The sequence below is a fragment of the Elephantulus edwardii genome, unplaced genomic scaffold (genome assembly GCF_000299155.1).
Source record: "Elephantulus edwardii isolate Elephantulus edwardi_28Jun2011 unplaced genomic scaffold, EleEdw1.0 scaffold00042, whole genome shotgun sequence".
In the NCBI taxonomy this organism is placed as follows: domain Eukaryota; kingdom Metazoa; phylum Chordata; class Mammalia; order Macroscelidea; family Macroscelididae; genus Elephantulus; species Elephantulus edwardii.
Window position 1 is genome coordinate 20279264 of NW_006399792.1, and position 13910 is coordinate 20293173.

Sequence of the window (13910 nt, forward strand, 5' to 3'; positions counted from 1 at the left end):
AGTTAAGCATTAGTTACAGTGTTGACCCCACCCTTAGCCCAGAGCCTTGACCCACTTACTTCCCAGCTCTACCCTCCACCAGGATAACCCTTCCCATCTGCCAGGTCCCTTCAGAAAATATCTTCCATTGTCCAACCCATAATCTGACAGCTTTATAAACTCTGATGGCCTAGTGGATAAGGAGTTGTGAGGCCAACCAAAAGGCAAGTGGTTTGAATCAACCAGCTGCTTTAAGAGAGAAAGATGGGTAATCTCCTTTTCCACTAGACGGTCAGCTATGAGTCAGCTGTGCCTCGATAGCAGTGAGTTGTTTTTGTGTAAATATATGGGGGAAAATTATATGTTCATATAATTACAAATCACAATTATAAGTTACAGAAATAGAATGATGCTGTTTTAGAAACATAATTGTCTAGAATATTTTAATATATACTATAATTAATACATAATTTATTAATATTTTGTTATTACTGACATTATACTTAATAAGGCTTGTTAACTTCACTAAACTGTGTTATTTAAGGGTAGAAAACAGTTCTTTACTTGTGTATTCTCAGTTCCCAGTACTTTTTGACAGCCAGTAGGAAATATTCATCAATATTTGTTCAGTAAATGTCAAAACAACAAAGAATGAATGTGCTGAGCAAAATGAAGTATGTTACAACTGAGAAACAGAGCAGAAGAAAGCGTTATTAACAAGGGATCTGAAAGACAAAAAAAATTCTATGACTGACATGTGAAATATAAGCATTTAGACAGAATAAAGAAGGGTGTTTCAGTAGTGAGAATAATATGTGCAAAGTCCAGGCAATGAGAAAACTCGCACGTTTTTAAGAACCATAAATGACAGAGACTAGCAGGCCTGGGAATCACCATCCACCCACTCTAAATGAGTTGTTCCAACAAACAGCAGCCTTTAATTGTGTTTCCGAAGTTTCAAATCATTACAGGAGGAGGAGACTGCCCAACTTCCTCCCTTTGGGTAGTGGGTGAATTCGAACCATTGATTTTTGGATTAGCAACACAAGTAATTCACCAGAGTGACCTGAGAGTACGTGAAGTGAAGAAATAAAGGTGAGGACTTTCACTTCTGACAGAAGGATAAGATTTACCTTCCCGCCTGTAGCAACAACAGAATTAGAAAACAAATAAGAAATAATGGTTTGCAAGACATTGAACATTAGGTAGCAAATGATGGTGGTCCTTCAGGGATGAGAAACAAACAAGATATGTCATATAATCACCCCAGCCCTCTACCTGGAGAGAACTTCGAGGCCTTGGTGCTGGGAGAGGAACTCAGGGGCCCACTGGGCTCTCAGAATTAAGGAGGTAGCGCTGAGAGTTTAGGAGATCAATGAAGCTGAAGTTCACAGCACTGAATACTGGAGAGGTAGGAGTTTCATAGAGAACTGCAGAGCTTACAAAGGATCTCCCTCAAATATTTATCAGAAAGCTGACCAGTGTTTGCATGAGAAGAAACTACCCAGGACAAGGAAAACAATGATCTGAGTGTACAAGAGGCAGTAGTCCTAGTGCTCACACAGGACTGGGAACAGTACCCGGCATGAACACCAAAAGAACCACAGGATTCTGGCTGAGGACACAGGCTCTGTCCAAGGACACAGGCTCTGTCCAAGCTGTGGTGAGTTATTAAAACTAGACTGAGCATCTTTAGGTTCCTCTAACCAACCTTAAAAGCAAGAACCAACAGCATTGAATTATTTCCACATAACTTGACTGCACCCCAGAAATAAGTGGACCAAGAATAGAAATAATAATAACTTATTTTTAATATCAGCACCAAACTAGGTAGTATCCATAATGTATGGAATCTACTCAAAGATTACCAAGCAAGTAGAGGAAGAAAAGCATTACCCACAGCAAAGACATAAATCCAAAATGCACACAGGTGTGTATATAAACGAAGTACAATGTTTACAAATTCTGTATGCAAAACCAAAGTAAAAGAAAAGTAACTTTTAAAAAATAAAAATAAAAATCCCTGATACAGATGTTAGGATTAGCCAACAAGGGTATTAAAGCAATAATTATATTTCAGATGTAAACAATGCAGATGATTAAGGAAAGACACAGAAGACAAATAAAAATACTAAAACCAAACTTCTAGAGATGAAAATGACTGACATTTAGAAATGTGATCAAAAGCACTTGAGGAAAAAAGCGCATTAGATATTGCAGGGGGGGAAGATTAGGAACTTTAAGGACAAAGCAATTGTGGAACAACTTCAAGTAGTTTAGAGTTCCCAGTAGGGCAGTGAGGCAGAAAAAATATTTTAGAAAATGACAGCCAATTTTCTTCCCGTGGTTGATGGAAATCATAAAACTCAAAGTTTGAAGAAGCTCAATAAATCCCAAGCACCAGAAACTCAAAGAAATTTATCCGAGACACATAAGATCAAATTGCCTTAAGTCCGTGACAAACAGAGAAATCTTAAAAGCAGCCAAGGGAAAAATAAATTCTGTTCTTAAAAACAAAAACAAGGATGGCATGAGATTTGTTGTCAGAAACAATGTAAGCAAGATAGTGGAGCAACATCTTTGCAGTGCTAAAGTAAAAAAAAAAAAATTAATAAAAAAAAATGGTGAGCCCATAATTCCAAGGCTACAGAAATATCTTTTAAACATGAAGACAGAGACATTTTTTAGATAAAGAAAATCTAGAAGAGTTTATCACCAGTAAATTAACACTACAAAAAATGTTAAAGGGCAGAAAAAGCATTTTCTCCAGGCAGAAAGAAAATTATACCATGTGGAAATAGAATTTGAACTTTTACATAGTTGACCCTCCACTGTCAGTCAAAAGTTCAATTTTGGCAATAACTACCGTGGCTTACAAAGCAGCATTTGTGCAACTATTGGTCACAAGGAATTGAGCAATTTAATTCAGTCTAGATTCAGGACTAGCAGGTAAGAGGCCTCAAATGTAATGAACATGAATTTGCCTGTCTTATTGTCGCATGGCATTGAGCCAACTCCAGCTCATAACTCTGGTGAATTCGTACACAACAGATGGAAACTGGGCCCAATCCTGGACCATACTCACAACCTCCACGCTGCTTAAGACCATTGTAACAGAAATTGTGTGATCCTAGCTCCTTAAAGGTCTTTCTCTCTTTTGCTGAAACTCTACCTTTCCAAACATGATGCCAGAAACATTTTAAAATTTAAACAAAGGACAAAGCAAAGCATTATAATGGAATGTGCAAAGAGATGGAATTGGATTGGAGAATAAAAAGGGAAGAACTCACTCTGCATTTCTCAAGCTGAAAGAACTGAAAAACAAATTCAAGCCTAGTATCACAATATTGAAAGATGCTATGGACACTATATTGAATGACCAATATATTCAATATTTCAATATATTGAAAGCATCAAAAGAAGATGGAGGGAATACTTGGAGTCTGTGTACCAGAAAGAATTGATTGATACTGAAAAATTTCAAGAAGTACCTTATTACCAATGGTAATAAAGGAGGAAGTAGAAGCCGCATTGAAGGCATTGGCAAAAAATAAGGCCCCAGGAACTGATGGGATACCATTTGACTTGTTTCAGTTAATAGATGCAGACTTGGATGCACTCACAAATCTATGCCAGGAAATTTGGAGGACGACTGTCTGGCCAACAGACTGGGGAAGGTCCATATTTGTACCACTTCCCAAGAAAGGTGATCCATCTGAATGTGGAAATTATTGAACAATATCACTGATATGAAATGCAAGCAAAATACTGCTGAAGATCATTCAAAAATGGCTGGAACAGTACATAGATAAGGAATTGCCAGAAGTTCAAGCAGGATTTAGGAGAGGTCATGGCACCAGGGATATCATTGCTGATGCCATATGTATCCTGATAGAAAGTAAGGAATACCAGAATATTTATTTGTGCTTTATTGACTATGCAAAGGCATTTGACTGTGTGGATCATGACAAGTTGTGGCATTGAGATGAATGGGAATCCCAGAGCACTTAATTGTGCTCATGTGAAACCTATACCTGGATCAGGAGGCTGTTGTGCAAACAGAGCAGGGGAGCTCTGTTTGGAATTGGGAAGGGAGGGTGTCAGCATTGTATTCTCGCTCCATACCTGTTCAATCTATATGCTACGCAAATTATCTGAGAGGCTGGACTCTATGAGGACGAATGTGGCATCACAATTGGAGGAAGACTCATTAATAACCTGCATTATGCAGATGACACAACCTTGCTTGCTGAAATTGAGGCAGATTTGAAGCACTTGTTGCAGAAGATCAAGGAATGCAGCCTTCAGTATGGATTGTATCTCAATATCAAGAAAATAAAGATTCTTACTACTGGACCAATAGGCTGTGTCATGATGGATGGAAAGGAGATTGAAACTGTCAACAGCTTCATCTCATTTGGATCCACAAGTAACATACTTGGTATGAGCAATCATAAAATAAGGAGACGCACTGGGAAAATCTGCAGCTAGGGACCTTTCCAAAGTAATGAGTAGTCGTGATGTCAGTTTGAGGACTAAGTTGCATCTGATAGTCTTTCCGATTCCTAGCTAAGCATCTGAGACCTGGACAATGAATAAGGATGACAGGAAAAGAATTGACGCCTTTGAGCTGTGGTGTTGGAGAAGAACACTGAACATCCCTTGGACAGCCAAGAGAACAAACAGATATGTCTTGGAGAGGGTGCAGCTGGAGTGCTCTTTGGAGGCAAGAATCCTGAGGCTTCATCTCACATACTTTGGACATGTTGCTAGGAAGTGCTATTCCTTGAAGAGGTACATGATGTTGGGAAGGGTGGAGGGTAGGTGGGGGAGAGGAAGCGGAAGACCCTCAACCAGATAAATTGACATGATGACTGCTGCAGTGGGATCTGTGTGTCAAGAATTGTGAGGATGGCACAGGAGAGAACAGGGTTCAGATCTTTTGTTCATAAAGTCACTATGAGTCGTGCTCCACTCGATGGCACCTAACAACACTAAACAACAACAACAAAATGCCAGAAGCATTTTAAAACTGAAATCCACCATTCTCCCTTCAATTCAACTCATGGCCGACCTCCACCGGGTTTCCAAGGCAGTAAAGCTTGATGGGGGAAGACTGCAGCATCTTTCTGCTGCACAGTAACTCGGTTTATTCAAACCACCTACGTTTTAGTTAGTAGCACAATGTGTAGAACAGTGGATTATGTATGTACTGTGCTGCTTGTGAAAGGGCAGCAGCCTGAAGCCACCAGCCACTCTGTGACAATCTCCTTTTCAAGATCCGAAGCCTTGGGAACCCAGCCATTCAACAGCAGTCACGTTTTCTGGTGTTTGCTTTTTGTCTTAGCAGTATATTGTGATGTACTCTTTAGAAAGATGAGAAGCAAATGAAAAATGTGCAATGCAGTTTTCAGAACTCTTATAAACTTAAACTCAACAAATGCATTGCTCTTGCGTTGGAAAAGGCTCACAGCCGACTATCCAGTGGGTTTTTCAGAGGCTATAACTGCATGGAGGAAAATGCTCATCTTTGTCACAGGAAACAGCTGGTGGATTGGAACTTTGAGACTTTGGGTTGGCAAAGCAACTCCCTACCATTAGGCCGTCAGAGCTCCCTAAATCTTAGAAAACAGACTCAAAGGTAGAAAATATAATGCACATCAAAAGAAGTCAGATAGTTGTATTCAACTATAAATTGAATTTTCACTTTTTATTAATTTAAAAGGGTATTTGTACAACACTGTCAACACCCTTGGTACCAGCAGTCAGGAAATCAGAAAACGTATTGCACTGTACAAGTCTGCAGTCAGAGACCTCTCCAAAATACTGAAGAGCAATGATGTAAATTTGAAGACTAAGGTGTATCTGATTCAGGCCATGGTCTACTCAATCACCTGCTATACATCAGAGAGCTGGACAATGAGTAAAGATAACAGAAGAAGAATTGATGTCTTTGAGTTGTGGTGCTAGAGAAGAGTACTGAATATCCCAAAGACTGCCATAAAACCAAATAGATATGTTCTGGAAGGAAAGGTTGTGGCCAAAACATTATTTGGAGGCAAGGATGATCAAGCTTTGTCTTTCATACTTGGACATGTAACTAGGTGAGGCCATTCCTTGGAAAGGGACATCATACTTGCAAAGATAGGGGATTGGCAAAGGAGAGGCAGACCCTCAAACAAGATGGATTGACACGATGATTTCAGCAATGGGCTCTAGTGTCTCAGAGATGATGAGGATGGCACAGGAGAGGGCTAGTTAAAAATGGTAGTTCATAGGGTTGCTATGCTCAATTCAATAGCACCTAATAATAACAACTATGGATATTTCTATAATATTAGAAATACAGAATCAAAGAGTACACATTAAAGGCATGAGTAACTAGAGTTATGTTTTATTTTCCCATTTCTGGGAAAGGAATTTCCTCCTGTTAGGCACTCAGGTCTGCTGTCTGATTTACACTATGTGATTGTGCGTGTATGAGTATATGCTCCCTTTTCTGCCACCAGCCTTATGCCAGTTTGTGGTTCTGTGGTAATTTGGTATTAGCATGATGCAGGAAGCAACTGTGCCATTGGTATCTCAAATACTAGTAGAAAAGACCTTGAAATCTATTTCTGTAAATTAGCCAGTGAAAATCTTCTATCAGGTCTCCGTCTGTATCTGCTCTCAGCAACACATTGTGTGGGAAAGTGGGGAATGTAGGGGCTCACTACAGCACAGGATGCGATTTCTCCTCTCCATTCCTTTGTCCTTATATCCTCACAGCAATTCATTACTGAGGAAATGGTAATCTATTAACAATCAGATTTTTTAAAAGGCATTCCTTAAAAATTATGGTTTGTGATTAATCAGACTAAACATAAAACTTCAATGATTTTCTTTGTGAAAGTCCATGCCAGAATTGGATAACATTTAAAACTTTATTATTATTGCCTTTTCTTTCCTGTTTTGCTTTTGACCCTTCTGCAGTTACCTGTTGTTTCTGGAATTTCCTCTTGCTGCCTGGTTCCCAGGAGGACGCGTCTAGCTTTTGCGGTTTAGGTGGCCTCACAGTAGACATTTTCTTCTGAGAAATCTGGCTGGGCCTCTTGGTGGAGAATGTGCTTTCATTTGATTGGGTCTCATAGTCAAAGTCAAACTGTTTCAGGATGAACTCTTCATCAATTTTTGAACTCCCCTGGAATAATAACACTTTCATGAGGCAAGGTCAAACGGCAGCAAGTTCCGTGCTTTCTGCTTTAATGTAAGGGTGATCACTGGCTATTAGTAAGTGGGGGTTTAGAGGACATGTAGAAAATTGTCAGTCAAAATTCACTGGAGACAAGAAGTACTTGGAGTCTAAAGGGACTTGTCTATGCATCATGAGATTGGTTAGGATCTGCATGAAACTGCATGTCTCTGAATGAAATCATGCACTGAGGATATATCACAGTGTTTGATCAAAAACAAGCTTCTCCAACATTCTATAGCAAAGACATTCTCAGTGGTGCTTCCTTGACATGTCTGGATTATCAGTGCCAAACTGCAGAGTCCCTTTTAAGGACACTGCCCTACCCACAGTTCCTGCTGAAGGAAGGAGTTGCAGTCAGTCATATTTTGCACTTGAAAGTAGAAGAGAGCAGTCTAGCAATAGGGTGAGAGCCTAAAACCATTTCAGGACCAGGACTTTAAAGTTCCTAAGACCTCTGAATGTTTCCTTTTCCTTCTTTAAACAGGTCTGAAGTGCATTTCAATTACTTGCTAATGAGACAGGTCTAAAAAAATATATATGTATATTGATTAAAATTAACTAATACACTAAAAAGTCAGGGAAAGAGGGGGACGTATTATCCTAGGTGGTCTTACATCCAAAGAAAGCATCAGGGATCTAGAGATCTGCAGGAACCAAACACCAAGACTGGGCAACTAAACAGGTCCTTGGAAAAAGAATAAGGAAAGAGCTTCACAGCTGATGCAAAAGCTGTTCATTTACAAGTATTTTTGTGCAAAGTCTGTAGTCAAGTGCAACTACCCAAGTACATGCATGTAAAAGAGAACAGAGAGCAGAGTAAGAGGTAAACGCAGAAAAAAAAGAAAGTCTTGACATTGAAATGGAAAATAAGAATAATAAACAATGGCAATGACATATTAAACAAATTGGTTGCACATTTGTAAACGTAAAGGAAATTACAGCTAACCAAAACCATTTCAATCTATAAATTGTGGAAGAGAAATTATTCCTTTGTAACTTTAATGACTTGACACCAATTCTAACCAAACACTGTGTTGTTTCATTTTTTTATTTTTTTAATAAAAACACTTTTGAGTTTGACTTTTCAAAGCAGATTGAAATGTTAATCTTAACTTACTATGGAAGTAGCCCACTTGCAGAAGTCACCAATTTCTTTGCGTACATTTTCATAAAGAGGAGAATCATGGATTGAATCTATTTTACTTGAAGTGTTCTCATAAAAAACCCATTCGTGTGACCGTGACACTGGAGTCTTCCGAGGACTAAAGAAAATGAGATTGTCAGATAATTACAGTATGAAACACAATGAACCTAAGTGCATTTTAGATGATATTTAGTGAGGAAAAGTGTATATAAAGCAAGTCTTTCTGTTTCTTGAAAGTCCACACAAATGTATTTTACTTTTTTTGAAGAGTGCATTCTCATGATTGATTCTCAGTCCTCTTCAGTTCAGATAAAACAGCCCCTTACCATTACAAGCTGAGTTTTGAAGTTCTTTGTTGTTGCTAGTTGCCATCAAGTCATTTCTGACTAGTGATGACTTGATGTAGAGCAGGGCAAATGCTGCCTGCTTCAGATCAGCCTCCTATCATTTGCTGTGCTAGAGCTAATTGATAGAGCTACTGTGTTAGCCCACTTCACCAAGGATTTCCTCCTGTTTGTTGGCCTCTACTTACACATGATGTTTTCTAGATATACAACTTGCAAGTATTCTTTTCTAATATAAATTCTTTCCTTTTAATTGTGATTTTAGCAAAATTTACAGAAAAGTTAGAATTTTCATTCATTAATTGTTGCACATTTTTACCCTCTCTCTCTCTCTCCCTCCCTTCCCCCCTCACAGTTCACTTTTTTTTAAATATTCATGTATTGTTGCATAATTACCTCACTCCTCCTGCTCCTCCCAGTCCTCTTTCAATGTACCTCTTATTCTAGGCTGTTATAGTATATGTGATACCTAATCAGATATTCCTTTTAAACAGTTCTTTCCTTCATCTGTTCCAGTGCTATGTTCGTTATCTATCCATGCTTATCCTGTTCTCCTCCCAAACCCTCATGTCAGACCTGCTTTATAACAGTGGTGCTATGCAGTATTTGTCCTTTTGTGACTAAGATAGTTCACTCGGCATGATGTCCTGCAGAATCATCCATGTTGTGTAATGCTTATTAGTTCATTGTTTTTCAGTTTTGTGCACTATGGTATATTCAGACAATAGAATACTACGTTATAATAAATCCGAACAAGAGATGATGTCTTCTTGAAGTAGACTGGTAATAACAGACACGATGAGATGTTTAAAATATATCTGTTGGCAGGTTACAGCTATTGTTGTAGAAGCAACTGGAAGAATGGAGTTGCTATTTACTAAGCTAGGGAATCTAAAAAGAGGAGGAGGTTTGGGAACGACAAGAGACCAGTTTTGAACCTGTCCAATTTAAAATGGCAATTACAGGCCTGACTACAAATGTTGACTGTCCACCTACAGATGGGCTGGATGAGGTCATTTGGGTGTGAGCATACACACAGAAAAGAAGTACTAACGCACATCAAGGTTCAAAGGAAAATGAGGAGTGGCCAATAAAAAAAGGAGAGGTCCATAAAGTAGGCAGAAAACTAAGAAAGAGGAATGTTCCAGAAGAAGATTGTTTGATTGCTGTGGTTACATCAAGTATAGAAATATTGAGAATTGATCTGGCAACATGAGGTCAATGATGACCTTGACCAAGGGCTGGTTAAGTTGAATGCTGAAGATAAGAGCCTGGTTTCTGTGAATTCAACAGAGTTCAGTTGGTTTGTTGTTGTTTTTTTTCCATGAAACAGAGAATAAGAAATTAGTATATATGCCCCTCTTGACTTTTTCTCTAAAGCAAGAGAGGGATTTTAGGATCAAGGATATTGCTTTAAGGTGGAAGATATGACTGACAAAGCTCTCCAAAGACATGAGGCCCTAATTTTTTTTTTTACAGAGGTTTTTGATTTCCATTCATTCATTGCTGCAATTTTCTCCTTTCCCACCCCTCCCCACCAGCTTGCTTTCCCCTCCGAAGAGAGAAAAAAAAAAAAGAAAAAAATTCCTTCATTAGTATACAATTCCCACGTCCCTTCCCCCCACCCCCCACCCCAAGTACACTTCTCTATGCAACCTTAATTCTGGATTCCTGTGCTAACCATAATACTCAATCATATATCACTTCTAATCTGTTCTTTCCCTCATCTGTTTCAATACAATATACATAATTTATCCAGTTTTTTCTGTCATACTCCCACCCTGATGTCAGACCCATTCTATAACAGTGGCACCATGCAGTATTTGTCCCTTTGTGACTGAGATATTTCACTCAGCATAATGTCCTCCAGGGTCACCCACTTTGAATAATATTGCATGAGTTCCTTGTTTTTCAATGCTGCATAATATTCCATTGTGTGGATATACCACAGCTTCTCTATCCATTCCTTTCTTGATGGGCCCTTAGGCTGCTTCCAACTCTTTGCTATTGTAGGCAAAGCTGCAATAAACATGGGTGTGCAAATATCTGCTTGGATGGCAGACATGGTCTCTCTGGGGTATATTCCCAGTAATGGGATTGCTGGGTCAAATGGTATCTCTATTTGCAATTTTTTGAGAAAGCACCACACCACCTTCCACAATGGTTGCACCATCTTACATTCCCACCAACAGTGAATAAGAGTTCCAGTTTCTCCACATCCTAGCCAGCATTTGTTGCTTGCTGTTCTGTTATATTTTGCTATTCTTACTGGGGTGAGATGATATCTCATAGTTGTTTTGATTTGCATCTCTCTTAGAGAGGCCCTAATTTTTACAATTTGTAACTGTGATCCTATTTAGGAAAGGGCTCTTTGTAGATGTGGATAAATTAAGTTGAATGTAATTAAAATTATTGAAACTGAAAGATTACCTGGATTATTTGAATGGGCCCTAAATGCTACCACAAATTATTGCTATTATTTGCCAATCACATGATTCTGACTCATAGTGACATCATCACAAAGGTGCTTATTAAAAAAAGGAAAGTATAAGATTACTTGGGACATCCACAGACAGGAAAGTGATGTGAAAATGTAGCAGATAGTTCAAAGTGATGGGCTCAAAGACTACTGTGAAATGACCACAATCCAAAAAATGCTTACAGCCACCGGACGTTAAAAGAAACAAGGAGCACATATTCTTGCCTAGTACATCAAGTGAGAGTGTAGTCCAGTAATACCAATTTCAGAATTCTGGGTGCCAGAACCCTGAAAGAATAAAGATCTATTGTTTTAAATTGCCATATGTCAGCAATGATGAGACTGGCTCACATCAGGGCAGGGTTCAGAGCTATTGTACATAGGGTCGCTATGAGTTGCAGGAAACCTGATGGCACGTAATACCACCACCACCATGTCTATGTATAGGGAGCTCTGGTGGTTTAGTGGTAAGAATCTGTGCTTCAATCACAAAGGTATGTGATTCAAATGGGCAATCTCCTCCTGTGCAATTTACTGCCTCTGACTCAAAGGCAAACAACAATGATAATCACAGCAGTCACAGAAAATGAAATAAATGTACAGGCTGATGAAAGAACTCATTATTATATAATTTATACATTCATTTCTGATAGGACAATTTATGAAGATACTAATTGTGTTCATTCACTCTACATTTCACATTTCTCCAATTTCAAATAGATCATCCATTCATTGGTCTTTTCTAACCTTGAAGATTTACTTTTTTTAAGAGAGACAAGGAAACTGCCCAAAGTGAAAGCCATGTTGCCTAGAAATGTGAGTTTGCCGAAGTGATTAAGAGAAATGCTATGTTGGAGTGCTGGACTAATGGCAAGAAGCTACACTGCAATCCACCAACCACTTCATAGGGAAAAAAATAGGCACTCTCCTCCAGGCAATTTATAGCCTCTGAAAAACCCACTGGAGTGTCAGTTATGAGCTGCTTCTTACTTGATGGCAACAAAATAGATAGATGATAGATAGATAGATAGCTACAGAGATATATCTATATCAATTTCTATATCTATATAGATCTAGATATAAATCTGTTTTGGAGAGGGTGAAACCAAGTTTCTCCTTGGAAGCTAGTATTGTGTGTGTGTGTGTGTGTGTGTGTGTGTGTGTGTGTGTGTACCATCAAATCAGATCTGACTGGTACAGGAGGAGATTGTCCCTCCTTCTTCAGCAGAGCATCTGGTGGATACGAACCGTGCACCTCTAGGATTACAGTGCAGCTTCTTGCCACTAGGCCACCAAAGCTCACAGGAGGCTAGTATTTTGAAGCTCAGTCTCACATACTTTGAGCACATGGCCAGGAGAGACCAGTCATTATGAGAGAAGGACATCATGCTCAGAAGGGTGGAGGGACAGTGCAGGAGGGGAAGATCCCAGATGAGATGGATTGAACCAGTAACTGGGGCTTACGGGGGTTGGTATATTGGAATCAGGGCAGGGCAAGCTTCAGAGCTACTGTACATAGGGTCACTATGAGTCGCAAGCGACTTGACAACAACAACTTTGTGTCAACAGTGGCAGCATAGTTCCTTACCACTAAGCCACCAGAGACCCTTTAAAGAACTGGAAACTGGAAATTACAGAATATTCATTACTGGTGTGGTTTATGAAAAAGAAAAAAAAAAAAAGACAACCAGAAACAAGCAGAGAGTTATACTCAAAGAAAAGGCTTTATATTAAGACTAACCATTTTAGGTGAACCAAAAGGATTTTATGCAGTTTCTGATTGTTAAATGCTGTTTCTGGAAGGAAATAGCTACAACCCTGGTTTGCTCCATTGCTGTATGTTCCACACCCATTTAACAAATAAACACTACTCACAGTGTTACCCAGAACACCTCTCCTCAGGAACATAATTCTTTTCTATTTATTCTAACAATGAGAAACTTTGGGAAGGTGATTCCTGGACCATTCCATCAGGTAACAAATTGAGGCAGAGGTTACTAGGACAATACTTACAGCTTTGGGGAGAATTTTACAGGCTGTTCATTTAAATGCTTTGTAGGCTGCTCCGTGGTCCTTTTCGAGGCATCTTCACAATAAGCCCACGTGTCTTTCAGCTTCCTCTCAGGATCTAGTATTTCCAGCACCTTTGACAAAAGCTATAAACACAAACTTGCCTTAGAAGGAAATAAAATAGGGACACGATGCTAAGAGACCCAAACTGGCACAACTGATTAATCAATCAGCTATTAATAAAAGGTTTGGTGGTTCAAATACACCCAGAGGCAATTTGGAAGGAAGAACTGGTGATATACTTCTGTTAGGACTATAATCAAGAAATCTTTTCAAAATAGTGCTACATTGCTATTCATGTTATTAACATGAATGTCATTCATGGACTTGGAATCTACTCAACAGAGATAAGTAATAGGTTGACCACATGACAGGTACCTATTTGTGGAAACCAGAGCAAGGAACAAATTGAATTCTTGCCCTTCCATAGCCTTTTTTTCTGGAGGTCTGGTGGTGACAAGTAAGAGATCTGATGGTGACAAATGTTAAGAAGAAAGAAAGAGAGAGAGAGAGAAGGAAGGAAGGAAGGAAGGAAGGAAGGAAGGGAGGGAGGGAGGAAGGAAGGGAAAAGAAAAGAAAAGAAAAGAAAAGAAAAGAAAAGAAAAGAAAAGAAAAGAAAAGAAAAGAAAAGAAAAGAAAAGAAAAGAAAAGAAAAGAAAA

General features: G+C 38.9%; 1 protein-coding gene across 1 annotated transcript in view; it reads right to left on the reverse strand.

Moving 5' to 3' along the window:
- Window positions 1-13910, reverse strand: part of FAM47E (family with sequence similarity 47, member E) — a 44447-nt gene that overhangs the window by 22775 nt on the left and 7762 nt on the right. Inside the window, exons 3-5 of the mRNA XM_006885342.1 lie at window positions 13194-13336; window positions 8331-8475; window positions 6956-7159 (exon numbers count right to left, since the gene is read on the reverse strand). Of these exons, the coding sequence (XP_006885404.1) occupies window positions 6956-7159; window positions 8331-8475; window positions 13194-13336 (492 nt within the window). The remainder of the gene's footprint in view (window positions 1-6955; window positions 7160-8330; window positions 8476-13193; window positions 13337-13910) is intronic.